The sequence below is a fragment of the Dasypus novemcinctus genome, chromosome 6 (genome assembly GCF_030445035.2).
Source record: "Dasypus novemcinctus isolate mDasNov1 chromosome 6, mDasNov1.1.hap2, whole genome shotgun sequence".
NCBI classification, from domain to species: domain Eukaryota; kingdom Metazoa; phylum Chordata; class Mammalia; order Cingulata; family Dasypodidae; genus Dasypus; species Dasypus novemcinctus.
Window position 1 is genome coordinate 124,350,382 of NC_080678.1, and position 27,170 is coordinate 124,377,551.

The window sequence follows — 27,170 nt, forward strand, 5'->3', positions numbered from 1 at the left end:
GGTTGTCACCCAGGTGAGACATTGCCCGGTGTTAAGCCAGGTGGTGAAAGGTTTTCTGGTGCAGCTTATGAACAACTGAAAACAATACCCATGTCCTGGAGAGGGCTGGCTACTCATGGGAGACTTTGGCATCATTTATTGGCAACACTTGGACAAAAGGGAATCTTCCCTTCTTTGGAGGCTGCAAACTACTGTCCACTCTCACACAACAGGGTCCCCCTGTTGGTTGCAGTATCCTCATTGAGAAGGATTAACGTGACCCTTTCTGTGGTTGACTCTGATTTAGCAGAGGGTGGCCTTTGCCAGGGCCTAAAGCAGAAACTCGCAGGCCCTTCTGCCAGCCTCGTCTCACTTCCTCATCCCACACTCAAATATGCGCCCTTCATTTTCCTCCCATCCCCCCAAAAGAATGACTCAACACTGGAAATGGGAAAGCCAGTATTTACTTTTCTCTCAAATCAGCCAAAGAGGGGGCTAAGGAACATGCACCTTCAGGCTGGGAACTCACAGACCGCCAGGAAGGAGGAGGAGCAGGAGATGTCGTTCCAGAGTCCTTCCTTCAGGAGGAGCACGCAGTCCTCCTCTGAGCCATGGTTGTTAGGCTCGTTCTTCTTCCAGTTGCTGTAGGTCAGCCTCCCTCCCGTTACATACATGAACTGGCCTTCAGTCAGCTCATCAGTGATACCGAGGAAGGCGTGGTCATTGGCCACATCCTGGATGGCCTTGTTCTCCTCGGCGTTCTTGGGAGTGGCCACAGTGGCCCCGAGCTGAGCACACAGGGCCTTCACTTTGGAAAAGGTCATCTTTTCACCACTGGTCACATAGAGCTTCTTCCCCGACTTCTTGCCCAGGGAGAAGGTCAGCACTGAAATCACAAATGGTGGGTGAGGTTGACCTAGCTTGGAGACCTTAGAAGGGCAAAGAAAGCACTTCTCTGGGAAGAGCTTCTCTGGGGAAGCTGCCCAACACCAGGGTCAAGGTCAGCTTGAGGCAGAACACTGACAAATAATAGCTGCCGTGCCCAAGTAGCTCAAGTCAGAGCTTCAACTGTAGAGCCAGGGAAGGGATGCACAGCCCGTGGCAGGTGGCCTGGGCTCTCCTGGCACATTGCACCCTTGGAACAAAGCATCTGTTAAAACCTGCACCAGCAAGGACACAAGGAAACATGCTCAACCCTCACTGCTTAGGAAAGAGGTCTGGGCAGTGATCTGCGAGTAGTGGATGCTGGAGACCGCAGATCTCCATTCACTCTTCTTCTGCTACTTTTAGACGTGTGTCCTTGAATGATTTACCTACGCTCCTGAGTCATGATTTTCCTGGGCCTTTTATCCCTCGTCTGTAAATAAAATGAGTACACTAGCCACAAATGCAGTTAGTGAGAGGGTTGAGTAAAGCCATATTATAAGAAAATGCCGAACTAGTACAAGTCCTGGCATACGTAAGTTCTCCCACACCCTCCCCAAAACCTCAAGCCCTCTGAAGAAAACCGTGACAACCAAGAGCACCCTGGGGCAGTGAGAGAGCTCACAGTTTCTGGTGTGGTCCAGTTCTGACTTCAGGCTTTGTATCTCTCTCTGTAAGTCAGCCAGCTTGGCCTCAGAAGCTGCAAAGCAATATGAGAAGAGGTACTGATTGAGAGCAAGGCCCTAAATTGGAGAGAAGAGCATTTTACTTTCTTTTCCCTTGCTAAGATATATGATTATTTCAAAAAATAAGCAAACACAAAGAAGCAAAATGAAAGAAAATAACCGTATTCTTGCCATCCCGGGTATATCTTTAAAATCTTAACAACTGGGAAACTATAGTTCTGGGTGTTTTTCTTTATATACTGCTTAAATATTGCTAAATTATAATAATTTATAAAGGAAGGCCCAACTCATTAGTCTCACTTTTGAAATTTTTTCTATATAATCCTCTTCCATTTCTCATACCAGGTAAACTTTTTAATACTTTATTATTTTGATGGGCCAGTGAACAAATATTAATAAGAGACTTGTCTGTTTCCCTTTGTTGTTAACTGAATTTTCTCTGTTTTAATTGGAACTAAGTTGCTATGATGGTGGTCCCCCATTAGCCAGGGGTCTGATGACATTTTTATGCCACTTCCGTGACAATAGATATAAACCCCAACACCCAAGAGGGACCATTCCCCCCATACACACCCAGGCCTGGAGTCACACATTCAGCTGCTTCAGCTGAAGGACACCAAGGCCCGTTGAGGGAGTATCCCCGAAGGGTTTGGAAGCCTGTGACCAGGCACTGGTAGGAAATCTTGGGGCCCCATGCAAGCCTGAGAGGGCTGTGGGCATCGGCTCAGTGAGCCAAGCCAGGAGAAGGGGCACCTCCTGCCTGCTCACATGAGTCTCCAGGGCCCGGGTCTCAGCACAGCCGTGCCAGGGGAGCTCCTCACCTGCATTGTCTCCGTGATCCCCTTTTTGGCCCTTTGGTCCTCGAAGCCCAGGAGATCCTGTCCCTCCTGGAGACCCCATTTTCCCAGGAGGACCCTGGAGGCCTCTGAGCCCTTGGCCTGTTGGAAGACAAAGGAACCATGACCCACCATCCTCCATGTGCTCTGCACTGAGCTCCCAGAGTCCCCAGGAAACAGCCACCCTGGGTCTGTGTCGACGAGCTTGGCTTCCAGGGAACCAGTGGTGATCCAGAGAAGAGCGGTCCTCCCAGATCCCCAGTGTGGACCCCACCAGAACAAGTGCCAGCCCTCAGCCCGGTCCTGTGGGTGTGGACTCACTTCAAAGAGTTCTGAAAGGGGGCGCACCTTAATCTGATCGGACAGGAATCCTTGTCAACTTGGGCAGAGAAGCAGAAGCCACAGGGAGAGACAGAAAGGGATGGCGGAAGGCACCAGAGGTTCCAGGCCCTGGAGCACATGTGGCCTGCTGAGGTCTTGGCTGTGGACTTCTACCCTCCCACCTGGGGGCCAGCATATTCCTGAGGTTTGAGCAGGAAAACTAAGACACCAGGGAAGCATCTCCTGAGAGCCAGCTCCCTGAGCAGGCAGGCGCCCCCTGTGCATGGAGAAGAAGCCCCTTGTCAACTCCTGTGCACAAGCAGGGGCCTCTCAGAGCCAGGGGAGCATCTGTCTTGCAGGGAACGGCATTTTGCAGGTGTTATGCTGAGGGACCCCCGAGAGGGACCCACCTCCTGCTGGAGGTAAATACGAGGGAGGCGGCAGCGCCGTCCTGTACCTGGTTCTCCCTTTTCTCCCTTGGGTCCATCGCGCCCATCTCTGCCTGGGGTACCGTTGGTGACAGGGACACCACAGGTAATCACTGAGCAGGACTTCAGGGCATCCTCACAGGCTTCCTTTCCTAAGCTGGACGCTGTGGCCACACACAGGAGGAGGGCAAGGAGTGAGGGAAACAGGTGCATGGTCCTTGCCTTGGAATGAAGAAAGTCAGAGAAGATAATCCCATCTCATTGCAGTCAGTCATCAACACTTGCACCACCTGTGGTGTGCAAGACCCTGTGCTCAGGAGGAGCTGTGGCTCTGAGTTCCCTCCAGGCTACGGGGACATGGACAAGTGAGAAGCCTTATTGCTGAGATAACGCAGGTGCTGCCGTTTGCTAAGGTAATCAGCAAAGGCAAATGTGAGAGCGAAGGGGGCCCATTCTCTCCAGTGTCTCTTTTGGGCTAAGTTAGGTACCACCAGAGAATCTGAAAATGTAGGCTAGCCCCATGCCCAGTGGCTGGCACGAACGGCAAACAGAGCCCGTGGCCTCCGTTCTTCCTCATCCCCTTTTCTTGTAGCCTCCTTCTCTCTCCTCTTCCTGTTCCCAGCCTCAAACTGAGGGTCACGTGAGGTTCCCACTGTGACACGTTTACACATCCACCCCCTCATTCTAAATAAATACCCCGTTTTACATGCCAGGGACCTCCCCACCTACAGAAATGCAACTGTTCACCAACAGCCTGTCAACCATCGTTCCTAGACTCTCCGGTTTGTGGCCGTGGAGCCCTGAAGCAGAGTTCTACGCCTCAGGATGGACCTTCCTAGGTGACTGAGCCTGGTCAGAAGAGACGGGCCTGCCTCCCCTCCTTGCCTGGAGGTCTTCCAGAGAGGGGCCATGTCTGCCAGGCTTTCTGAGCCAGCTCGTGCTCCTCCTCCAGGCAGTGCTGCTGGAAGCCTCCCTAGCTCTGCGCTCCCACTAGCTCCCACCTCCCATCCAGTCTTTGCTCAATCTGCCCCCTCCTCCAGGAAGCCTCGGTAGCCCAGGCCCCTGCACTGCCCTCTCTGCTGCAGTCTGGCCTCTAAGCCCAAGGTGCTGGCTGGCTGCGTAATCGCTGCACCTGTCCTCTCCCCCTCCCCACCCACCCTGAGCCCCTGCCTTTCAACCCCCTTACCCTTCTCTACTCCAGGACTGAATGAGAGGTGGCCAGGTGGAAGGGCACTTTCTAGAGCATATCCTTCCCCACGCTTCCTCTTCCCTGCCTGCCCTCTTTCTTTCACCTCCCCTGGGGTTGAGGCTGAGGGTCAGGACGTGCATGTGTTGCTAGCACATACACACGCCACGTACGTCCTTCCTTTTGGCTAAAAGCACCGCCTTCCATTTGCAGACAGCCAAGGGGATTCAGGAAGGCTACAAAAGCTCCTGGTCAGAGAAATGCCCAGGTCCCAGGGAGGGCTGACTGCCAAGCAAAGCCCTGCCTGGGCCACACCAGGGTCAAGTTAAGTGTCTGGACTCTCAGCCCCGGCCCCCAGCTCTTGCCTCCAGGAACAACTTACTGGGACTTCTGCAGGGACACTGACCCTCCAGCCGGGCAGACCCAGATGGCCTGGCCCTAACCCCAGATCAGTAAACAACCAGCCGTAGAGCCACCACATACTCGGCAGTTCTCTGGGGCTGCCGGTGGGGTCTCCATCACAGCCCTGGGCTCCCCTCTACTTCCGTGCCCTAAACTCCTCCTGCTACTGCCCTCCCCATGCATCTATCTCTACAGCTCCAGAAACACAAGTTCTCAGGACCAGGTCCCTTCAGACCTCTATGTAGCCACAAGCATGTACCCACAAGCATGTACACGAAAGCATGCATGCACATGTACACACAAGCATGCATGCACACATGAACACATATGTGTACACATGCATCTACACATAAGCATGTACACACATAAGCACGCACCCCTGTATCTTTGGTATTTTGTTACAGCAGCCTAGCTCACTTCTCTTTGTGCTTAGTTTACTGAAAAACAAAATAAAGTTTAGGTTATGGACCTAAAATGCTTAGTCAACTCACTCCTCTCCTTCTCATTCATTCAGAATTCACTGGATGCCTTCCTCTTTTTTAAAAAAATTGTGGTGAGGTGTGTGTGAATAATAAAATTTGCTATTTTAACCATTTTAAATGTACAATTCAGTGAGATCAATTATTTTTACAATGTTGTGCTACTATTACCACCTTCCATTATTTAAACTCTTCATCACAGAAAATTCAAATTCCAAAACAGAAATTCTTTATCCATTAAGTAGTAATTCCCCATTTCTAATGCCCCAGCTCCTGGTGACCTTTCATCTACTTTCTGCTCTATGGATCTGCTTACCGTAGGCATTTCACAGGAGTGGGATCACACACTATTTGTCTTCCTCTTCAAATGCCTGTTTGGGGCGGGCTCGGGGCGGGGGAGGGCAGCATGTGCAGCTGAAACTCAAAGGTGACTGTGTAAGCGTACCGCTATGCCTCTGTTTTCTATTTGCTTACTTGTCGGTCGTCATTCATATTCTCAGCTTAAATATTATCTCCAGAGAAAGGGCCTTCCTAGCCATTCAAGTTTAAGCAACTCTTCTGCCACGTGGCGTAATTACCCTGTTTAAGCTCACTGCCGATTATTTACGTGCAGTTGTCGTATTTATTCAGTCATTTGTTTATTGGCCATCCCGCCCCTTTAGGAAATGAACTTCATCAGTAGGATTTTGCTCCTTGACTGCTGTAGCCCGTCTGGAAACGGGGTCCACACTCACTAAGCATACACGGAGCCAGCTGAGCCTCCAGCACACGTCCTCACAGAGGCCCCCTGACTTCCACGGGTGCAGCCAGGGTCTGAGCCCACCCTCCAGTTTACTCCCCAGCCTGACCGGCCTGCGCCACAGGAAGGGCCTGGTGAGAGGGGGCTCAGCAGAGGCCCGGGGCAGGGAAGACCTGCCCGGGCGTATCGCCAGAGCCTGAGCAAGTGGCCCTGCCCAGCCCTTGCGGGGCCCTTCGATTCCGGCCCCTCCCCACGGCGCCAAACAACTGGAGAGGTTTGCTTTCCCCTGACTGGTGCTTCAGCCTCTCCAAGTGTCATCGGCCCTGCGATGGCACCATCAGCATCCTGCTGGCACTGGGAGGGCCCCCCCCAGGCCAAGACGATCCTGCTGAGGGCGGTTTTGAAAGGCCTGTAGGCTCTCAGGACATTGCACAAGGTAGATGGGGAGGCCGCTCTAGAAGGTGGGACTTGAGAACCGAGAGATTTTCAGAGAACCAGGCCTCTAGAAGTGCTGTAGACCTAAAGTGTGGATTAGGGGAGAGAAAGTGCCTGGAGCATAGAAGGAAGCCCAGAAAGCCAACCTCCTCCCTTGAGAGTGGACAATGACAGCTCCCTCCTCTCCCAGACCAGTGCGGATTTAGTGAGGCTGGAAAGTCCGAGCTGAAATATTATGATTCGTGTGTCCCATCTCGTCACAACCTGGGTCACTGTGGGGACATGAAAGCAGTAGCAAACCTTGTCCTTAACCCAGACCCTTCAGCATTTTCTCAGATGAGCTCAGGCAAATTTGAGTTCACTTTGGAAACTTACCAGACACGGCAGGAAATAACCAGTGAGGTTCCCTGGAACAGCACGCCTCAGAAATAGTCCTCCAGGGACCCTTGCCTGGAACCGACAGATAAATTTGTCTAAAACAAACCAAAGGAGCGTATAATTAAGAAATAAATAAAAATTAAATTTTGAAATGAAGGAGCTGGAATAAGGAAATGACAGAGCTGCAAATCCTGGTTCTTTGCAAACACCATAAATTTGACAAATACGACTGTGCTGGTTTGGATTTTTGCTCCTGAGCTTTGACTTCCTCCTTGTCACAGAATTGTATGTGCCTGCCGGTGGCAGCAGGACGTTGCAGAGCCTCCCACGGGACACCCGGAGTAAACACACCGCCCCTCCCACACGTGGCTTGGTCACTGACAGGGCCGTAACATTCAACCAGCTTTCCGCAGCTCCTGGTAAGAGCACGGGCGGGTAGCCACTAATCTCAAGGGGAAGAACAGGTGTGGGGCAGCCATGCAGTCCCCAGACACTTGGGGTCCATCCTGGGTGAGCTCCTAGGTCACGACCATCCAAAGCACAGCTCTGCGTAGACCCAGGGCCAGAAACAAAAAGGTGTGTTGTTGTAAACACCTGAGAAGGAAAGTGATTGTGGCATTGGCTGGCTGACACAATCACTGATGATTAAAATATAGATTAATCGTAATGATTGGATATACTCATAGTGGCAACAATTAAAAACCACAGCAGGGGGGATACTGGGTTCCTGGCCAGTGGTGCTCTGTCGTGGTCCCTAGGGGAGCAGCGACAGTCTCCCAGGTACAGCGGCGGGGACCTGGAGGGAGTGAGGGTTCAACAGTGAGCCCCTGATGCTAATGACTATGCTTGTGAGCTGATAAACCTAAAATAAGAACAAGGCCTAGAGCAACATTGTGCCTGGGAATTTCCTCCTGTCAGCCTTCATGTTACTCAAATGTGGCCAGTCTCGAAGCCAAACTCAGCATGTAAATGCAATGCCTTCCCTCCAGCGTGGGACATGACACCCGGGGACGAGCCTCCCTGGCAACGAGGGACCACTATCAAATACTAACTGATGATGCAACTGGAAAAGGACCTTATATGGAAGGTTCAATGCGGATCAGCAGAATATCCATGTCTACATAAAATAACATGACTTTAAAATGCTGTTTGACCTAAAGTAAGGGGGAAATGGAAAGAAGAAATGAGTTTATACGGCTACGAGTTTCTAAAAAAGAGTCTGGAGGCTGGCAGAAGGATTGCCCTCATGCACAACTGAGCAGAGTCAGAGAGACAGATAAAGCAGATACAACCCCCAGATATTGGTTCCTTTGAAGGCTAAAGAGACCCATGAGAGTTATGGCCATGGCCGATGGGGTTAACTACCAGGGCAGATGGCCCCTCTTTGGAAATGGTGTTTATGTGTGATGAATCTGGACTCAGATGGGATCTCCCTTCATAAGACTTTCATGCTAATGTGCTGGAGGTGCAGTTAACGTTGGGATTTAAGATATATTTAGGGGATTTGAATCTCTGGACTGACAATGTGATAGCCAGGTCCTGAGCCTCAACAGACTCCAGCACCTACAATCTGATTTATTGGACTTACCACACTCAGCTAAGATGGAGTTGAAGAAGGACAATCACCACACCATGGAGCCTAGAGTGATTACAACTGAAAATGGGAGGATTGCATCCAGCATCCATGTGGAATTTGAGCCTCCTCTTGACATAGAGGTGCAATGGACACAACCAATCCAATGTCCACATAGAAGAGGTGGTATTGGATTGAGAAAAGTGGACATGGTGGACGATGGGTATGGGGAAAGGCAGGAAGAGATGAGAGGTGGAGGTGTCTTTGGGACATGGAGCTGCCCTGGATGGTGCTTCAGAGGCAATCACCGGACATTGTAAATCCTCACAGGGCCCACTGGATGGAATGGAGGAGAGTATGGGCCATGATGTGGACCATTGACTATGAGGTGCAGAGGTGCCCAAAGATGTACTTACCAAATCCAATGGATGTGTCATGATGATGGGAACGAGTGTTTTGGGGGGGAGAGGGGGGGGGTGGGGGAGTGGGGTTGAATGGGACCTCACATATATATTTTTGATGTAATATTATTACAAAGTCAATAAAAAAATAAAAAAAAATAAAAAAAATTAAAAAAAAGAACAGAAAAGAGAATTTTACACACTTAGCACAGAGAAAGACCAAATGGGTTTAAGATATATCTAGGGGATTTGAATCTCTGGACTGACAATATGATAGCCAGGCCCTGAGCCTCAACAAACTTTAGCTCCTACACTCTGATTTATTGGACTTACCCCACTCAGCTAACATGGAGTTGAAAAATGTCAACCACCACACCATGGAACCTAGAGTGCCTACAAATGAAAGCAGCAGGATTGCATCCAGTACCCATGTGGAATCTAAACCCCCTCTTGACATACATGTGGAATGGACACAACCAAGCCAAAGCCCACAGGAAGGAAGAATACAGTAAGGATTAGAGTGGACTTAATGATATCCTATTCATGAACTATTGTGGTTAATAACCGAGAAAATGTGGCATTGGAGTGGAAAAAGTGGCTATGGTGGCTGCTGGGTGCGGGGAATGGGAGGAAGAGATGAGATGTGGAGGCATTTTCGAGACTTGGAGTTGTCCTGGGTGGTGCTCCAGGGACAATTCTGGACATTATATGTCCTCCCATGACCCACTGGATGGAACGTGGGAGAGTGTGGGCTATGGTGTGGACCACAGGACATGGGGTGCAGCTATGCCCAGAGATGTACTCACCAGATGCAATGGATGTGTCATGATGATGGGGGAGAGTGTTACTGTGGGGGGAGTGGTGGGGTGGGGGCAGTGGGGGTGAATGGGGACCACATATTTTTTGAATGTAATATTTTTTTAAATGAATAAATTGAGTAGAATTTGGGGAAAAAAAAATATAGATTAGAGTGGATGTACTGGTATTCTACTATAGAGTTATTGTGACTCTAGCAATGGAAGAAATTATGCCGTTGATGTGGAGACAGTGGCCACAGGAGTTGCTAGGGCAGGGAAAGGGAAAAAGAGATGTGATGTGGGAGCATTTATGGGACTTGGAATGGTCCTGAATGATATGGCAGGGACAGGTGCTGGACATTATATATCCCCCCATAATCCACTGAATGGACTGGGGGAGAGTGTAAACTGCAACATAAACTATAATCCATGCTGTGTAGCAGTGCTCCAAAATGTACTCATCAAAGGCAATGAAGGTACCACACTAATGAAAGAAGTTGTCGATGTGGGAGGAGTGAGGGATATGGGGAGTGGGGTATATGGAAACCTCTTATATTTTTTAATGTAACATTTTGTGTGATCTATGTATCTTTTAAAAAAGATAATAAAAAAATAAAACTTTTAAAAAAAGAAAATGTAAACAGAATGAGCAATATCCAGGAAGGAAAAGCAATGTTACACTAATAGAGAGGGTATCGACATTATAAAACCACACTATGTACAACTGATTTTATGGTGATACATTTGAAAACTAAACAAAATAGATACTATCAGAGAACAATTTAGAGTACCTAAGTTGGCCCAAGAAGAGTTTAAATGACTGGTATATCAGTAATGAAAGATAGAAAGGAAAGTAAAAAATTATCAACCATTACCCCCATCAAAAAAAAAGGTGGTTTTTAAGGTGAATTTTACCACATCTTCAAAGAAGAGATCATTTTTCTCTTATACAAATTTCTTGTGGTATTTTTAAAAATGGGCTCAAAAGATTAGCAATATATGTAACCCAAAATTGGATAAGGACAGAACAAAAAAAGAGAACTTTTAGACAATTTAATTTATAAACATAGATGCCAAAATACAATTTAAAATAACTATTATTCCAGTAGTATTTTCATGGTTTAAAAGAGTTTCTGGAATATGGCTTCTTGAATTCATAGTCCAGTTCTACTATGAACCAGCTGTGTGATCTTAGAAAAATCTCTTTAACCTCCATGGGACTCAATATTCTTGTTTTGTAAATTGGAGATAATAATAGCATCTATATAGGGTTAATCAGAATTAAATGATTTAGTGTAAGTATAATGCCTAACTCATAGGAAGTTTGAAGAGAATGCCAGCCATTAGACCATATGGGGTATGGAACACAAAGATGGTTGAACATCAGAAAATAAAATCAGTGTAATTCACTAATTTCACATATAACAAGTTTTAAGAGTCTCAATGTAGATATGTGCCCTCTTGGAGCTTGACACTCCAATATATTAGTCTCTAAACTAATACGTTGTCTCAAAACTCTTCATACATTTTCTTCTTGGGTCCCCACAATATAAACTTTCTAGATTTTTTTTAAAATAAATTGTCTTTTTTTTTAAGACACATAGATCACAAAAAATGCTACATTAAAAAATATAAGAGGTTCCCATATACCCCACCCTCCATCAGCCCCACTCCTCCCACATCAACAACCTCTTTCATCATTGTGGCACATTCATTGCATTTGGCGAATACATTTTGGAGCACTGCTGCACCGCATGGACTATAGTTTACATTGTAGTTTACACTCTCCCCCAGTCCATTCAGTGGGTTATGGCAGGATATGTAATGTCTAGCATCTGTCCGTGCAATATCATTTAGGACAACTCCAAGTCCCAAAAATGCTCCCACATCTCATCTCTTCTTCCCTCTCCCTGCCCTCAGCAACTACCGTGGCCACTTTCTCCAGATCAATGCTACAGTTTCTTCCATTACTAGTCACACTAGTTCTGAGCAAGCCCAAACAAATGATCTTTGCCTTCCATTTTTGCCATTAACATTTCAGTTTTGCAGCTGACACACCCCCGCCTTGGCCTTCGAGAACTGCTGGACTTGCCGATGTTGCCCCTGAAGAATAGGCAGGACCTGCGCTCATTTCTGGGCCTGTGAGGACACAGCTCCTTCTCAGCCCATCCTGGCTATTGTGTGACTGTAACAAATGCTTCTCAGGAAAGGGGCTCTGGGACGGCCTCCAGCTGCGTGTTCCCTGTGCTCAGCATCCCATTGGTGGACATTCAATCCACAGGCTTCTCTTGCTCAAGGGCCCGAGCTCCAAAAAGCAGCGAGAGCGCTGTTTAAGGTCTGGGGACCTTCCATGGCACCGGCATTCCCACGGGCCGTGGGAAACTGCCACAGTGTCAGGACACTCCTGATCTCAGCTTGTCCTTCTGTGCCTCAGCAGGATCAGGCACTCTTCGGTTCGCTGCTTCAGCAATTTAGGACAGAAGATAATCCTCATCCCTGTCTGGGGAGAGGGAGTAATTTGGGAATCCCTACTTAAAACCAGAAGAGGGCAATGAGAGCCCCTCACCCATCTCATGGGCGAGGAGCTGGAGGAATAATTTCCATTTGAAAGCTCTGATATCACCCAATGTGGGGCAGCCTCCTTTCCCCTCTCCAGCCCTGTTTAGACTGACCAGGGGAATGAGGATTCTGAGGAGTCCAGTGGTGGGTCTCTGGGGCATTTCTCCAAATGAAAAGTGATGTACCCAGAGCCTCTTATTCCCAGCTGTGGGTTCTAAAGGCCAATGCCCAGGAATGAGAAATGGCTCAACCCACACCCAACACCCTCATTATATTAGCAGATTAAAGGAAATGTCCCCAAAAAATCACCTCATAAAATTCAATAAGCATTCACACTTAAAATGAATCTTTGCAACTCAGAAAAAGAGGGAACTTCTTTACCTTGGTAAAAAGGTATCCATCAGAAACATAAAACAAGCAAAGTTTGCAATGGTGAAATAGTGGAAGTGTTCCCATTACATTCAGGGCCAAAAAAAGATGCCATTTTTCACTGAATCACTTCAATAATGAACATGAGGGAAACAGATGTAGCTCCACCAATTGGGCTCCCATCTACCATTTAGGAGGTCCAGGGTTCAATGCCCAGGGCCTCCTGGTGAGGGCAAGGTGCCCACGCAGAGTGCTGGCCTACACGGGAATGTGGCCCCATTCAGGAGTACTGCCTTGCATGGGAATGCAGCCCCACACAGTAAAGCCACACTGCACAGGAGTGCCAGCTGACATGGAGAGCTAGCACAGCAAGATGATGCAACAAGATACACAAAGGAGAGAAAATAAGAAGACGTAGCAGAACAGGGAGATGAGGCAGCGCAAGAGAATAATTGCCTCTCTCTCACTCCGGAGGATCCCAGGATCAGTTCCCAGAGCCGCCTAAGGAGAATGCAAGCAGACACAGAAGAACACACAGCAAATGGACACAGAGAGCAGATAATGGGGGAAATGGGGGGGGGGGGAAATAAATAAAAATAATTCTTTAAAAAAATTAAAATAAAATAATGTATGTGAGCTCCTGGCCCCTGCAAAAAGGACAAATGAAATAGAATACAAATAATCAAAAAGAAACAGGCAAAACTTCCATTATTTACAACTATAATAATATATGTATAAAATATAAAAGAGGGAAGCAAACTTGGTCCAGTGGTTATGGCGTCCATCTACCACATGGGAGATCCGCGTTTCAAACCCTGGGCCTCCTTGACCCGTGTGGAGCTGGCCCATGTGCAGTGCTGATGCATGCAAGGAGTGCCATGCCATGCAGGGGAGCCCCCACATAGGGGAGCCCCATGTGCAAGGAGTGACCTCCGTAAGGAGAGCCGCCCAGCGCAAAAGAAAGTGCAGCCTGCCCAGGAATGGCACCACACACACGGAAAGCTGACACACAAGATCACGCAACAAAAAGAAACACAGATTCCTGTGCCGCTGACAACAGCGATGGCTCACAGGTGGCCTGAGAGTGAGGCCAGTTGTTCTCTTCTTTGATTTTGTTTCCCCCACCTCCTTCTCTTCTGGGTCCCTGCAGAGAGGTGGGCCCTGGGGTAATTGATTGGCAGGTCAGGTGTCTGGCAAGGAGGAGCCTAGGAGCAGCCATGGCCTGAAAGGGAAGTCCTTGTTTTTTTTCTCTTCTTGTCTTTTCTTCTTTTTTTTTTTTCCTTTTCTTTCTCCTCTCTGCTTCCTTTTTTCTTTTATCCTTTTCTTTTTTCATTTATTTTTTGTTTTCCTATTTTTCTTTTTCTCCTTTTAAATTATTTTACTTTTCCTTTATTTTTTCTTTCCTCCTTCATTTTTTTATTTTATTTTTTCAGTTAAACATAGGAAATTCTAAAGATTCAGAAAGTGTGGAACCAAGTATCAAAGAAGATCCTTAACACAAAGCCAAACAAAAATAAAACCAAGGCAAGAAAGAGAGACTGACCAACAGAACAAACCCAGCAAGATAAACAGACTCCTAGACATTGCAAAAAATGACAAACCACACTATGAAAAAGGAAGCTATGGCCCAGTCAAGTAAACAAAGTGACAAGCAGGAGGAAATACAGAATATAGAGCAATTAATAAAAAATATCCAAACAAATATCCTAAATCAATTCAATGGGATGAGAGAAGAGATAAAAAATATTAAGAAGACATTTGGTGAACATGCAGAACACATTGTAAAAATACATAAAAATAACAGATCTTATGGTAATGAAAGCCACAATGGGAGAAATTTAAAATACACTAGACTAATGTAGCAGCAGATTTGAACAGGTAGAGGAAAGAATTAGTAAATTGGAAGATAGGACATCTGAAATTGCACGGATAATAGAACACATAGACAAATAAAAGGAAAAAAATCAGCAGGGGCTCATGGAATTGAATGACAAAACTAAATTCGTGAGCGTATACACTAAGGGGTCCCAGAAGAAGAAGAGAAAGGAAAGGGTGAAGAAGGAGTATTTGAGGAAATAATGGCCAAAAATTTCCCAACTCTTATAAAGGAAAAGGATGTACATGTCCAGGAAGTGCAGCATACTCTAAACAGAATAAATCCTAGCAGGCCTACTCTGAGACACTTACTAATCAGATTGTCAGACACCAAAGGTAAAGAGAGAATTCTGAAAGCAGCAAGAGAAAAGAGTTCTATCACATATAAAGGAAGCTCCATAAGATTAAGTGCTGATTTCTCATCTGAAACCATGGAGGCAAGAAGACAGTGGTATGACATAATTAAGGTGTTGAAAGAAAAAACTGCCAGCCAAGAATTCTTTTTCCAGCAAAACTGTCCTTCAAAAATGATGGAGAGATCAAAATATTCACAGATAAACAAAAATTGAGAGAATTTGTTAACAAGAGCTTTGCCCTTCAAGAAATACTAAAGGGAGTTCTGCAGGTTGAAAGGAAAAGATAGGAGAGAGGGTTGGAGGAGAGTGTAGAAAGGAAGATTATTAATAAGGGTAACTAAAAAGGTAAAAAGAGAAACAAAAATAAAATATGGCATATATAAGCCTAAAGAAAAAAATGACTGAAGTACTGCCTTAATGTAATAACATTAAATGATAATTGATTAAACTCCCCAATTAAGGGATGCAGATTGAAAGAATGGATAAAAAAAAATATGACCCATCTATATGCTGTCTAGAAGGGGCTCACCTTAGACCCAAGGATGCAAATAGTTTGCAAATGAAAGGTTAGAAAATGATTTTCCATGCAAACAGCAACCATAAAAGGTCTGGGATAGCTATACTAATATCAGACAAAATAGACTTTAAACATAAAACTGCTGTAAAAGACAAAGAAAGACATCATATATTGATAAAAGGGACAATTTACCACGAATAAAGAGCAATCGTAAATATTTATGCACCTACCAGGGTGCCCCAAAATACATGTAGCAAAAATTGACAAAACTAAGGGAAGAAATCATACAATCATACAATTACAGTGGGGGACTTCAATACACCACTCTCCGCAATAGACAGAAGAACTTGACAGAGAATCAATAAACAGAGATCTTAAATAATACATTAGAGGAACTGACCTAAAAGATAATATACAGAACATTGCACTCCCAAACAGCAGGATGTACATTTTGCTTAAGTGTTCATGGATCATTCTCCAGAATAGACCACATGTTAAGTCATAGGACAAGTCTCAGTGAATTTAGAAATATTGAGATCATACAAAGTACTTTCTCTGAGCACAGTGGAATGAAGCTGTAAATCAATAATGGGTGGAAAACTGGAAATTCACAAATATATGGAGTTTAAACAACACACTCTTAAAGAATCAGTAGGTTAAGGAGGAAATTGCAAGGGAAATGAATAACTATCTAGAAGCAAATGAAAACAAGAACATAATATATCAAAACATATGGGTTGTCATAAGCAAAGGCAGTGCTGAGAGGGAAATTAATAGCCTAAATGCCTCCATTGAAAGAGAAGAAAGAGGGAGCAGATGTGGCTCGAGCAGTTGAGCACCCACCTCCCAATAGGAGGTCCTAGGTTTGGTTCCAGTGCCTCCTAAAGAAAACAAACAATGAGCAGACAGTGAGCAAAAACAATGAACAGACAATGAGAAAAAACAAAATGCAGACAATGAACATTCAATGAACAAAAACAAATGAGCAGGGAGAGATGCGGTGCAAGCAGTTGAGCACCTGCCTCCCTTATGGGAGGTCCTGGGTTTAGGCCTCTTAAAGAAAAAAAGAAAAGAACAGACAACAAGAAAACAATGAGCAAAAAAAAAAAATAACAATCAGCAGACAATGAGCAAAAACAACAAGCAAACAGATGAGGGAGCCATCTTTGGTGGCAGAGAGAGAAGAAAGAGCTAAAATCAAAGACCTAACTACACATCTGGAAGAACTAGAAAAAGAATAGCAAACTAATCCCAAAGCAAACAGAAGGAAAGAAATAACAAAGACTAGAGCAAGATGCACACAAGGAATGCCCGTGCCACGCAGGGGTGTCCCTGTGCAGGGGAGCCCCACGCACAAGGAGTGTGTCCCGTAAGGAGAGCCGCCCAGTGTGAAAGAAAGTGCAGCCTGCCCAAGAATGGTGCCGCACACATGGAGAGCTGACACAGCAAGATGATGCAACAAAAAGAAACACAGATTCCTGTGCTGCTGACAACAACCAAAGTGGACAAAGAAGACGCAGCAAATAGACACAGAGAACAGACAACCAGGGGGGGACGGGAGATAAATAAATAAATAAATCTTTTAAAAAAAGACTAGAGCAAAATTAAATTGAGAACAAAAAATAGAATTAACAAAACCAAACCTGTTTTTTCAAGAAGATTAATAAAATCCACAAGTTCTTAGCTAGACTAACAAAGAAAAAAAGAGAGAAGATGCAAATAAATAAAGCCAGAAATGAGAGAGGAGGAGACATATCCATTGACCCCACAGAAATAGAGTATCATAAGAGGATACTATGAAAAATTGTGTGCCAATAAATTGGACAACTTAGATGAAAAGGATAGATTTTCTAGAAACACATGTGCAACCTACATTGGTGAAAGAAGAAACAGAAGTCCTCAAAACACCAATCATAAGTAATGAAATTGAATTAGTCACCAAAAACCTCCCAACTAGAAAAACCCAGGACCAGATGGCTTCACAGGTAAATTCTACCAATCATTTCAAATAGGGCTAATACCAATCCTGCTCAAACACTTCCAAAAAGTTGAACAAGAGGGAGTATTACCTAACTCATTCTATGATGCAAACCTCACCCTAATACCCAAGGCACTATGATGCTACAAGGGAAAAAAGTTATGGACCAATCTCTCTAAAAAACTTAAATGCAAAAAAATACTCACAAAATACTTGCAAATTGAATCCAACAACAAATCAAATGAATTATACACCATGATCAAGTAGATTGTAGTCCAGGTATGCAAGGATGGCTCAAAATAAGAAAATCAAGTAATGTAATGCACCACATTAACAGATCTAAAGAAGAAAACTACATGATCACCTCTATCAACACAGAAAATGCATTAGACAAAATTCAGCATCCATTCTTGATAAAAACATTTTGAAAGACAGGAACAAAAGAAAACTTCCTCAGCATGATAAAGGTCATATATGAGAAACCCACAGCTAAATTAAACTTAATGGTGAAAGGCAGGAGCAAGACAAGGATGCTCTCTATCCACTCTTATTTGACATTGTGTTAGAAGTTCTTGCTAGAGCACTTAGGCAGGAAAAGGAAATAAAAGCCATGGAAATTGGGAAGGAAAAAGTAAAACTTTAACTGTTTTCAGATGACATGATCCTATATATAGAAAGTCCTGAAAACTCCACAATAAGGCTACTGGAACAAATAAATAAATTTAACAATTTGACAGAGTACAAGATTGACATGCAAAAATCAATAATGTTTCTTTACACTAGTAATAAGCAACTGAAGAGAAAATCAAGGAAAAAAAATTCCATTTACAATAGCAACTAAAAGAATCAAATTTTAGGAATAAACATAGCCAAATGTGTAAAGGACTTGTGCATGGAAACTATATAACATTGCTAAAAGAAATCAAAGAAGACCTTGATAATTGGAAGAATATGTTCATGGATTGGAAGACTAAATTATTATTCATATGTCAACTCTACCCAAATTGATTTACAGATTCAATGCAATCCCAATAAAAATTTTGACAGCATTTTTTACAGAAATGGAAAAGCCAATTATCAAATTTATTTGGAAGAGGAAGGCGCCCTGAATACCAAAACATTCTGAAAAAGGGAAGCAAAGTTGGAGAATTCATGCTACCTGACTTTAAAGCATACTATAAAGCTACAGTGATCAAAACTGCATGGTATTGCCAAAATGATAGACATACTGACCAATGAAACAAATTGGGAGTTCAGAAATAGACTCACGCATCTACAGCCAACCAGTATTTATTCAGTTATACAGGTCTCAGGCAGATTTCACAAAATGCCACAATAAACAAAACCTCAAATGAATGTGCTCCCGGGGGCTCTAGGGATGTCCTGACATCTGAGACAAGACACATGACCTCACAAAATCAACACCCCTTTGGTGGGCTCTTTTTGGGAAAATTTAATAAGCTATTTCCCCAAAATAATATAGTTATACTCATTGCTAATTCCCCTACACAAGATTATTCTAGCCCTTTTTTCAATCATGTAATTTCTATATACTCATTAAATATATCTCTCAGAGACTTAAATCTTCAGATTGTTCGTGTCAGTTGAGCCCTGAATCCCAGCAGAGCTGTGGCCAACTTGTACTCTCCAGTTCCTGGGGCTTGCCCTGGACAACCAACAACATGATGATAACGGACAAGCCCCACCCCAAAAATCAAGAAGTATCTACAACTGCAAACAAAACAATTCTTTCCATCTGCCCTATAATACCTAAGTCCCCTTTCAGCCTGAAGCAGAATGAACATCATCCTGAATTCCTCAAGCTTGAGGAATAAATAAACATAAGGGAGGAGTGTAACCATGGAACAAAATAGATTTATTGTTACTGTAGTTATTAGTGTGTGGTAACTGAAGAACTTGTAACACTGATATGAAGATATGGTTTCCAGGGGTCAGAAGGCAGGGAGGGATGAGTGGGTGGAACACAGGGCATTTTTAGGGCATTGGAATTGTTCTGTATGATACTGCAGTGTGTAGCACAAAGTGTAAAACATAGTGTGAACTGTAGGCGCTGGTTAGTAGCAATGCTTCAATATTAGTGTGTCAGTGGCAGCAAAAGCACCACACTAACGTAAGATGCTGATAATAGGGGGAACTGTGTGTGGGTGTGTGGGTGTGTGGATGGAGACCGGGGGTTATAGGGGAATTCCCTATACTTTCAGTTAATTTTTCTGTAAATCAGAAATTTTGTAAAAATAAAGTTTGTTATTAAAATCAATCAATAAATAAATAACTGAATGTAACAAGCACTGTTGATTTATGGATGTGATTGTGACTGAACAAGTAGTCTATGAAGATTAATGTTAGTTGGAGGACAGATGGAGTATAATATTGGGAAGGTATAACAATGATTTTGGAAGCAGATGAGGATTGTGGTTAATAACATAAATACAGGAAAGTTCTACAACAGGGAGTTAAGAATGTGGTGATACATGGGGAAAGCAGAGCTAATGTAATTTATGGACTGTTGTTACATAAGTAATGTTTTTATAGCAAAATCAGAGAAGGTACTATATTAATGCTAAAGGTTAAAAAAGAGTATATGGAATTTAGTTTTGTGAGTTATGAATATTATTAAGCATTTTTTCTTTTTTTCATTTTCTTCATTAATATGTCACTTAACTAATCTGTGTTCATCTGTGTATCTTTCTGAACACTAGAGGAACATTAAGTTTGTTGTTGGGATTAGATGAGATAAAAGTGCCTGGACAGAACTTTTTAGGAGTAATTCTTCCATAATTTGTTGATATTATTTTATCATTTGAAATTGAAATAAAGTTTAGGTTTTTAAAAACGTCAAATAACTAATTAAGCATATAATAGAAAATATATTAGCAATATAAAAGAAATTATAAAGTAAAAATCAATCTAACAAAATACAAGCATACTTTTACAGAGAAAACGACAAAATATGAACAAAAGGAAAGACCTGCAATTGGGTTTTTTTAATAAAAAAGGAACGAAATGGAACTTTTTTTCCTGAGTTTATTTTTTTTTTTTTTGCAAATTATTTACTGTCTTTTTTTATAGGTCACATAAAATGTTACATTAAAAAATATAAGAGGTTCCCTTATACCCCACTGCCCACCCTCCCATTCCTCCCACATCAACAACCTCTTTCACCAGTGAATTGTCCCCAGATGAATCTATAAATCCAAGGCAATTACAGTAAAAATTTTAAAAACAAGTGTATATACAACTTGACACAGTGAGTCTAAAATTCATGTATGTGAATCCACGTAAAATTCAAGAATGTGGTGATACATGAGGAAAATATAACTAATGTAACTTACAGACTATAGTTTTGCTTGTTTGTTTTTCAGGAGGTACCAGGGATGGAACCCAGAACCTCATCTGTGTGAGGCAGGCATTCAACCACTGAGCTAGACCCACTCCACGGTGGACTATAGTTAACAACAACTTTGTAATGTTTTTGTAGCAAAAGTAAAGTTGGGACTATATTAATGCTAAAGGTCCAAAAGGAATATGAGGTTTGGTTTTATGAGATATGAATATGATTAAGCGTTTTTTTCTTCTTTTTTTTCATTAACAAAGAGAACTTGATTACGCAATTTATCTAATCTGTGTATTTTGCTGAACACTAGAGGAACAATTGAGTTAGTCGTTGGAATTAGGTGAGATAAAAGTGCCTGGACACAACTTTTTAGGGGTAAAGTTTCCATAACTTGAGCCGCCGAGAACACGGCACTGAATCCATCAAGAGCTGCAGGAAAAGGAGGTAAATTGCCGTAAATACCAGGGACTCTCGCCCTCCCTGCCCTGGTTACCAACCCAATCTCCCAGCCTCCTGGCAGCACAGTGGGGTCCACAGCCCTGGCTCCTGGTTCGGCTTGCTGGTGCCAGAGTGGGCTGTAGAAACCGATTCCTCTGAAATCCAGGCGTGTGTGGTCTGATGGCTGATGGCTGGGTCCAAAGCAGCCACTGTCCCAACTCCCCTCTGGTAAAAGCTGCAGAGGAGTCCTAAAGGAAGTCCCCTTCCTCAAAACTACAGAAAACAGTCCAAGGCTGCTGTCACAGGGCAAGTGCTGCACTAAGAAAATGAAACTCAAACTCCCAAGAGAGGGGAGTGGTTAGCACCTGCTTCCCATGGACAAGGTCCCGGGTTCGATCTCTGGTTCCTCCAAAAAAAGCCTAGGAGAAGCGCTGGGCACCCCAGCTAGCCCTCCCACTCCCTCCCCAGCCTGGGGCAGAGCCAGCCTGTGCCCACATCGGGTCCCTGGAAATGCCTCTCCAGCTCGCCCTCCCAGAGATTGCCCTCCAGGCAGGAGCAGCTTGGGGCAGCTAAAGCAATGTGAGGAGCTTTTAAGTCCAAACAGCCTGGAAACGCTTGTTGCTTTTAGAGATGAGGAAGTTCTGGTTCTTAAGTTCCTGTTGACTGGAGAGTGTTTAAGGCTGCCTGCCAGCATAAGCCCAAGAACAGGCTCAGAAAAGACAGCGGTTGACCAAGAACCTAGAGAGTCTACAGCAGCAAGCAGGAGAATCGCATCCATCAGCCATGTGGGATCTAAGCCCCCTCTCAATTTAGAGGTGGAGTGGACATCACCATCCCAGGGTCCTCAGGATGGAGGAATAAAATATGGACTAGAGTGCACCTACTGGTATCCTACTACAGAATTGTTGTGACTCTAGCAATGAAAGAAGCTCTATCATTGACGAGGAGGCGGTGGCCATGGGAGTTGCTGAGGGCAGGGAGAGGGGAGAAGAGATGTGATTGGGGCATTTTCAGGACTTGGAGTTGTCCAAAATGATACTGCAGGGACAGATGCAGGATATTATATATCCTGCCATAAACCACTGAATGTACTGGGGAAGAGTGTAAAGTACAATGTAAACTATAATCTATGTGGTGCAGCAGTGCTCCAAAATATACTCATCAAATGCAATGAATGTGCCACACTGATGAAAGAGTTTGGTGATGTGGGAGGAGTGGGGGAGTGGGGAGTGGGGTATATGGGATCCTCAGATTTTTTTTTAAGGATTTATTTATGTTTTATTTATTCCCCCCCACCCCCCACTTGCAGCTTGCTTTCTGTCTTCTCTGTGTCCATTCGCTGAGCATTCCTCTGTCTGCTTGTCTCCCTTTCTTGCATCATCTTGCTGCACCAGCTCTCCGTGGGCATGGGTCGTCAGCTCTCCATGGGCACAAGCCAGCCTGTCTTTGCAAGGAAGCCCTGGCAAGTGAACCCAGAGCCTCTGTATGGTAGACAGGAGCCCAATTGACTGAGCCACAGCCGCTTCCCTCATATTTTTTAATGTAACATTTTGTATGATCTATGTATCTTTTAAAATAAATAAATAAAATATGAAGAAAAAAGAAAAGACAGCGGAGGCTACACATCACCCCTCCAACTGCTCATCCTGATGGGAAGGCTGAGCTCTGAAGAAGAGCACCAGCCAATGCAGGAGCATGCCACGGGGGCCTGATACCTCCACCCACACTGGGATTGTGGGGCCTCAGACCAGGAGGTTCCTAACTGCAGCCCCCTGTGCCGATGCCCATACGTCCCCCTGGGCCACTGGTGCAACCTGCTTGGGGAGAGCAGATGGCCCCTTCCACCCAACAAGGGAAGCATCCCCGAGGCTGAGCCCCCTCCCTTCCGTCAGGCTCGGAGCCAGAGCTAATGTGATTTATAAAAACCCAAAAGGTGCTGTTTCCTGGAACCAAAGGCAATGGAAACTCATGCAAACACACTCATGATTTATTAGACTTTAATCATCTCTGCCTGGCATGGGGGTGGGAGGGGGGGGGGAGGGGGGTTGCTTTGGAGCATGGACTTCAGGCCCAGAGTTGGGCCCAGCTGCTGCTACTTGCTCCATGTGAAAATGCTCAAAACCTTTGACTTTGCCAAGCCTCGGGGAGAGTGATGTTGGTCCCACGGCATCGTGGTCGGGATTAGACAATACTTCCTATGATGCAACGGAAGCATGCGCCGAGGGGTTCGGTATACCGTACGTGCTCAGTAGATAGCCTCTGTCTGTAGGAGGGCTCTGGTAGTTAGGGAGTAACAATTGCAACAGTACAGGTATTTTATGCCCACTGCAAAGAAGAAATAGGCTCAGGGAAAATAAACGTCCCCAGCGTCACGGGTACCTGACCATCCCCGGGACACTAACAAAACAGCTGATTGAACGCATGGAAGGAGGAAACAGCCGGGCTGGGTGGTGTGAGGACCCCGCGAGGCCTGCAGTGGTGTGGGGGGAGAGGCGGGAAGTCCCTGGGCTCGGTCTGGGCCTGCAGGGAGGCCTGGGCTGGCTGCCATCAGGACAAAGGCTGAGTGGACACCCTGACGCAAGTGCGTGGATGCTGCAGGGCGGTCCCTGGGGCGGTTTGGCATCTCCATTCTGGGGTACCACCTGGCCCTCTGACCTATTCAGAGCTGGCCAGGTGTGCCCCCGGCCCCAGCGTGCCAGGACCCCCAAATGCACCTTCAGCTCCGTGCATTCAGGCACCCTCTGTGGGACCTGGGGCATCACGGTTGCCCTCTGTAAAAGAAGGACCTGGGCTAGATGAGGAGAAAGGAAATCTCCATCGCATGCCAAAGCCGGAGGCTGGAGCGGCTGCCAGCAGTGCAAGCTGAGAAGGGGTGTGTGGGTGCGGGGACGCTCAGCCGGGGCAGGTGTGGGGCTGATCAGTGATCGTGGGGGGCGGCTGGTATAGAGCAGGTGGAGCCCACCTGCGCTGTGGCCTCGGCACTGCTCAGAACTCACAGATAGCCAGGCGGTACTGCAGGCAGTTCTTGTCGTTCCACTGCCCGTCCGTGTACATCTCCACACACCTCTCCTTGCCCCGCCCCCGGGGCTCCCCTGGGTACCAGTTGGTGTAGTTCACGGGGGCCCCATCCAGCTGGCGGAACTCCCCCGGGGTGGGGCCCTCGGCCAGGCCCAGGTAGGCGTAAGCGTTGTGCTTCTTCACGAGGCTCGCCATGGCCTCATTCTCCTCCGGGCTCTGGGGGATGGCAATCTGGCCGCCTGCTCTGGCACACGATTCTCCAGCGTCGTCAAAACTGACCGACTGCCCATTGGTGGAGAAGACCTTGTCCCCCACGACCAGCGCAGACCCCTGCAGGCTGAGGACTGAGCAGAGGGGCATCAGGCCAGGCCTCTTGGTGAGCCCCTGCTCCCTCAGGCTCTCCGTGCTCCCTCAACCTCGCGGGCCTTTGAGGCTCCCCCCTCCTCCAACCCCAGCCTTCCTAAACTTCTGTCTAGGCTGACACTCATCTCCTCACCATTCATTGCCTACTCATTATTCCATTCACCCGTTTAACAGTCATTTCCTGACTGTCTACGATGTGTCAGGAACAGTGCAGTTTTCTGGGGACTCAGGAGAAAGCAAGAACCTGCTCCCCAGGATTGCGGGAGCTGATCTGTGCCTGCCTCCATCTGCCTCTGGGTCACAGGCACGTTAGAAAAGGGGCGCATGGCTCCTTTCCCAGCTGCACGTCCACCCCTGGTGGCCAGGCCTTAGGGTCCTGGGGGGAACCGGTGGGAGCCCCTACCCGGCGAGGCCCTGAGGCCCCCCTTACCTCCCAGGGCCTGCAGGATTTGGCGTCGGAGGTCCTGGAGTTCAGCTTGGAGCTCCTCGTCCAGATGCGCTGGAAGCCCTGCGGAGAGAATCCCGCCCCGGCTTGCGCAAGGCCAGCAGCGTCCAGCAGCGTTCAGCAGCAGCCACAGGCAGGACAGGGCCCAGCACGCCACCCTGGTCTCCAGGATCTAGGTACCCATGGGCTGGGGGCTTCCACACTCCCCCGCAGCAGCCTTCAATGCAGCACAGCACTTGCCCAGCCTCCGCCCTCCCCCGCCGCCCTTGCACAGACCAGGGCTGGCTGCAGCGGTTTCAAGCAGGGTCCCTCCCCGCTCCTCACCCCTGTGCTCTGAGTGACCTTGATGCCTACGCCCCTGGGCACAGGGGACCCTGATGCACCAATCTGCTGGAGCCCCTGATCCACTAACGCTGCCTGGCAATGCCTCCTGGTCCCTCTTCCCTGCGCCTGACTCCCCACTTCTCCCCATCTGCAGCCACGACTCAGTAGCGGCTGCCACTACAGTTTCTGCATTACGGCTTGCTGCCAGGACACCTCAGATGTCTCGCCGCTGGCAGTTCTCTTGCCGGGTTGACCACGGGCTCTTTGGGGACCTCCCTTGCACCCTTTGCCCGACCCCTTCGTCAGCTTTGGGAGGTCACGCAGCACGGCCTGAGTGCCCCACCTGCTCACCTGGGGGACCCCTTTCTCCAGGCTCTCCCTTGTCGCCACGTTCGCCAGTGAGGCCAGGGGCTCCAGGCAGCCCATCGCACCCAGGGAGACCCCCTACTCCTCCAGGGGGGCCCACTGGGCCTGCAAGGAGAAGGGGTCACGGAGGCACAGGGTCTGGAGCGAATGGACCCCACCTTCAGCAGCTGCTCGCCTGCCACTGCAGGAGCGTTTTGAGGGCAGACCCTCAGGGAGCTCCCACCCAGGAAATTGCCCCTGTGCCCCCCCCTCCAACAGCTGACCCTTGGGTGAGGGGTCTCTCCGGGCCTGCACCTGGAGGCCCAGGGTCTCCTTTGACTCCGTCTCTCCCGTCTCTGCCTGGCAGGCCGTGGGAGCCGGGGGTGCCAGGGATGCCAGGGCTCCCGACACAGACTTCCTTCACGTCACTCTGGGTGCTGGAGACCGCCAGCAAGAGGAGGGGGAGGGCCAGGGCGCGCAGCATCCCTGCTGCCGCGGCGGCTGCCGTCCTGCGAGCGGAGAGGGTGGTGGCCACCTAGAGCTCACGGCGAGGTCTCCCTGCCCGCGTTGCGTCCACACACCTCTGGTCTGGGACGCCGTCCGGAGTCGGGGCGGGGGCTGAAACAGGCAGGGGACCTGGGCGCAGGAGAGGGCGGCTTGGGCTGGCCCCGCTGGGCCCCGCGGCCCTGCCCGTCCCCTCCCAGCTGCCTGCAGGGGGCACCTCGCCCCACCTCCTGCCCCGCCACCTGCTCCCTGGCACCAGGTCCTGAGGGACCGTGGGTCAGGGATGGACGGAGATGACCAGGGCCGTGGTGTGGCCCTGTGGTGGCGGGTGAGGCGTGCCTCCTCCCTCTCTGGGGTGCTCCCTCCCGGGGAACTGTCCCTTGCTGCCCCACCGGCAGGCCCTGCTATGCCCGGCATGGGCCGGACCTGGTTGAGGAGCACAACGAAGCGTGAGGATTTGCGCAAGCCCACCTTCCCGCACCTGTAGGGACGGTTCTGTGGCACATGCTTCAGTGGGGTACGGGACCCTCCCTTTCCCAGCCTGGCCCCCAGAAGCCTGTGGCTGAGCCACAGCAGGGCAGACCCCGGGTCGGGGCTCGACTCACCTGCACAAACAGCCTCCAGCCCACGTGGGTCTCTGCCCCAGAGCCAAGCGGGGGCAGCACCATTTATAGGTCAGCGGGGCCCCCAGGCTGCCTCCCCACCCCCCAGAGGCCCCGTCACGTGGGGCTCTGCCGGGGAGGGCGGGGCAGGAAGCCGCCCCCAGTTCACATGGGCATTTCCTCGCAGGGCACTCAGGCTGGAGGGGCACTTAGGACCGGAGGGGAGCACAGAGCCTGCTAAGGAGGATCCCCGGCCTCAAGGGGGGGATTTCCCACAGCCTGCAGGCCACCACCCTCCCCCAAGCCTGGGCCCAGCCGGCTTCCCGGCAGAGAAAGCCCAGGGCCCGCTGCATGCCCAGACAGAGGCACCTTCTGCAGGAGCCCCTCCTGGCTCGGCCCTGTGCTGGCTGCCAACACAGTTCCGGGACTGTCAACCCCCAAACGCCCACGGCAGAAGAGAATAGAGGCAAGCTGCACGTGCTGGTGAGAGAGCACGTGGCGGATCAGCCACTTACTGCGCGGACCTGCCCTGAGTCCAGGTGACTTCACCCCAAGGCT

At 47.6% G+C, this 27,170-nt stretch overlaps 2 protein-coding genes across 6 annotated transcripts; both read right to left on the reverse strand.

Moving 5' to 3' along the window:
- Positions 1–427: 427 nt before the first annotated feature.
- LOC101423661 (mannose-binding protein A-like) lies at positions 428–7,096 on the reverse strand. 3 transcript variants are annotated; one of them, XM_004467363.4, is made up of 5 exons: positions 6,791–7,096; positions 3,204–3,396; positions 2,411–2,527; positions 1,529–1,603; positions 428–865 (listed from the first exon to the last, which is right to left on the reverse strand). In XM_004467363.4, the coding sequence occupies exons 2-5, from the start codon at positions 3,385–3,387 to the stop codon at positions 492–494; spliced, it is 750 nt and encodes a 249-aa protein (XP_004467420.1). In that variant the 5' UTR covers positions 3,388–3,396; positions 6,791–7,096; the 3' UTR covers positions 428–491. The 3 variants fall into 3 exon arrangements, with proteins under 3 accessions (XP_004467420.1, XP_071072046.1, XP_004467422.1); XM_071215945.1 differs by lacking the exon at positions 6,791–7,096 and adding an exon at positions 5,558–5,631; XM_004467365.5 differs by lacking the exon at positions 6,791–7,096 and adding an exon at positions 4,361–4,494.
- A 15,871-nt stretch (positions 7,097–22,967) lies between these two features.
- LOC101425279 (pulmonary surfactant-associated protein A) lies at positions 22,968–26,722 on the reverse strand. 3 transcript variants are annotated; one of them, XM_004467370.4, is made up of 5 exons: positions 26,616–26,722; positions 25,822–26,015; positions 25,513–25,632; positions 24,823–24,900; positions 22,968–24,373 (listed from the first exon to the last, which is right to left on the reverse strand). In XM_004467370.4, exons 2-5 carry the CDS (start codon positions 25,988–25,990, stop codon positions 23,997–23,999), a joined length of 744 nt encoding a protein of 247 aa, XP_004467427.1. In that variant the 5' UTR covers positions 25,991–26,015; positions 26,616–26,722; the 3' UTR covers positions 22,968–23,996. The 3 variants fall into 3 exon arrangements, with proteins under 3 accessions (XP_004467427.1, XP_004467424.1, XP_004467425.1); XM_004467367.4 differs by having other exon boundaries at positions 25,822–26,142; positions 26,616–26,713; XM_004467368.4 differs by having other exon boundaries at positions 25,822–26,124; positions 26,616–26,666.
- Between the last annotated feature and the right edge of the window lie 448 nt (positions 26,723–27,170).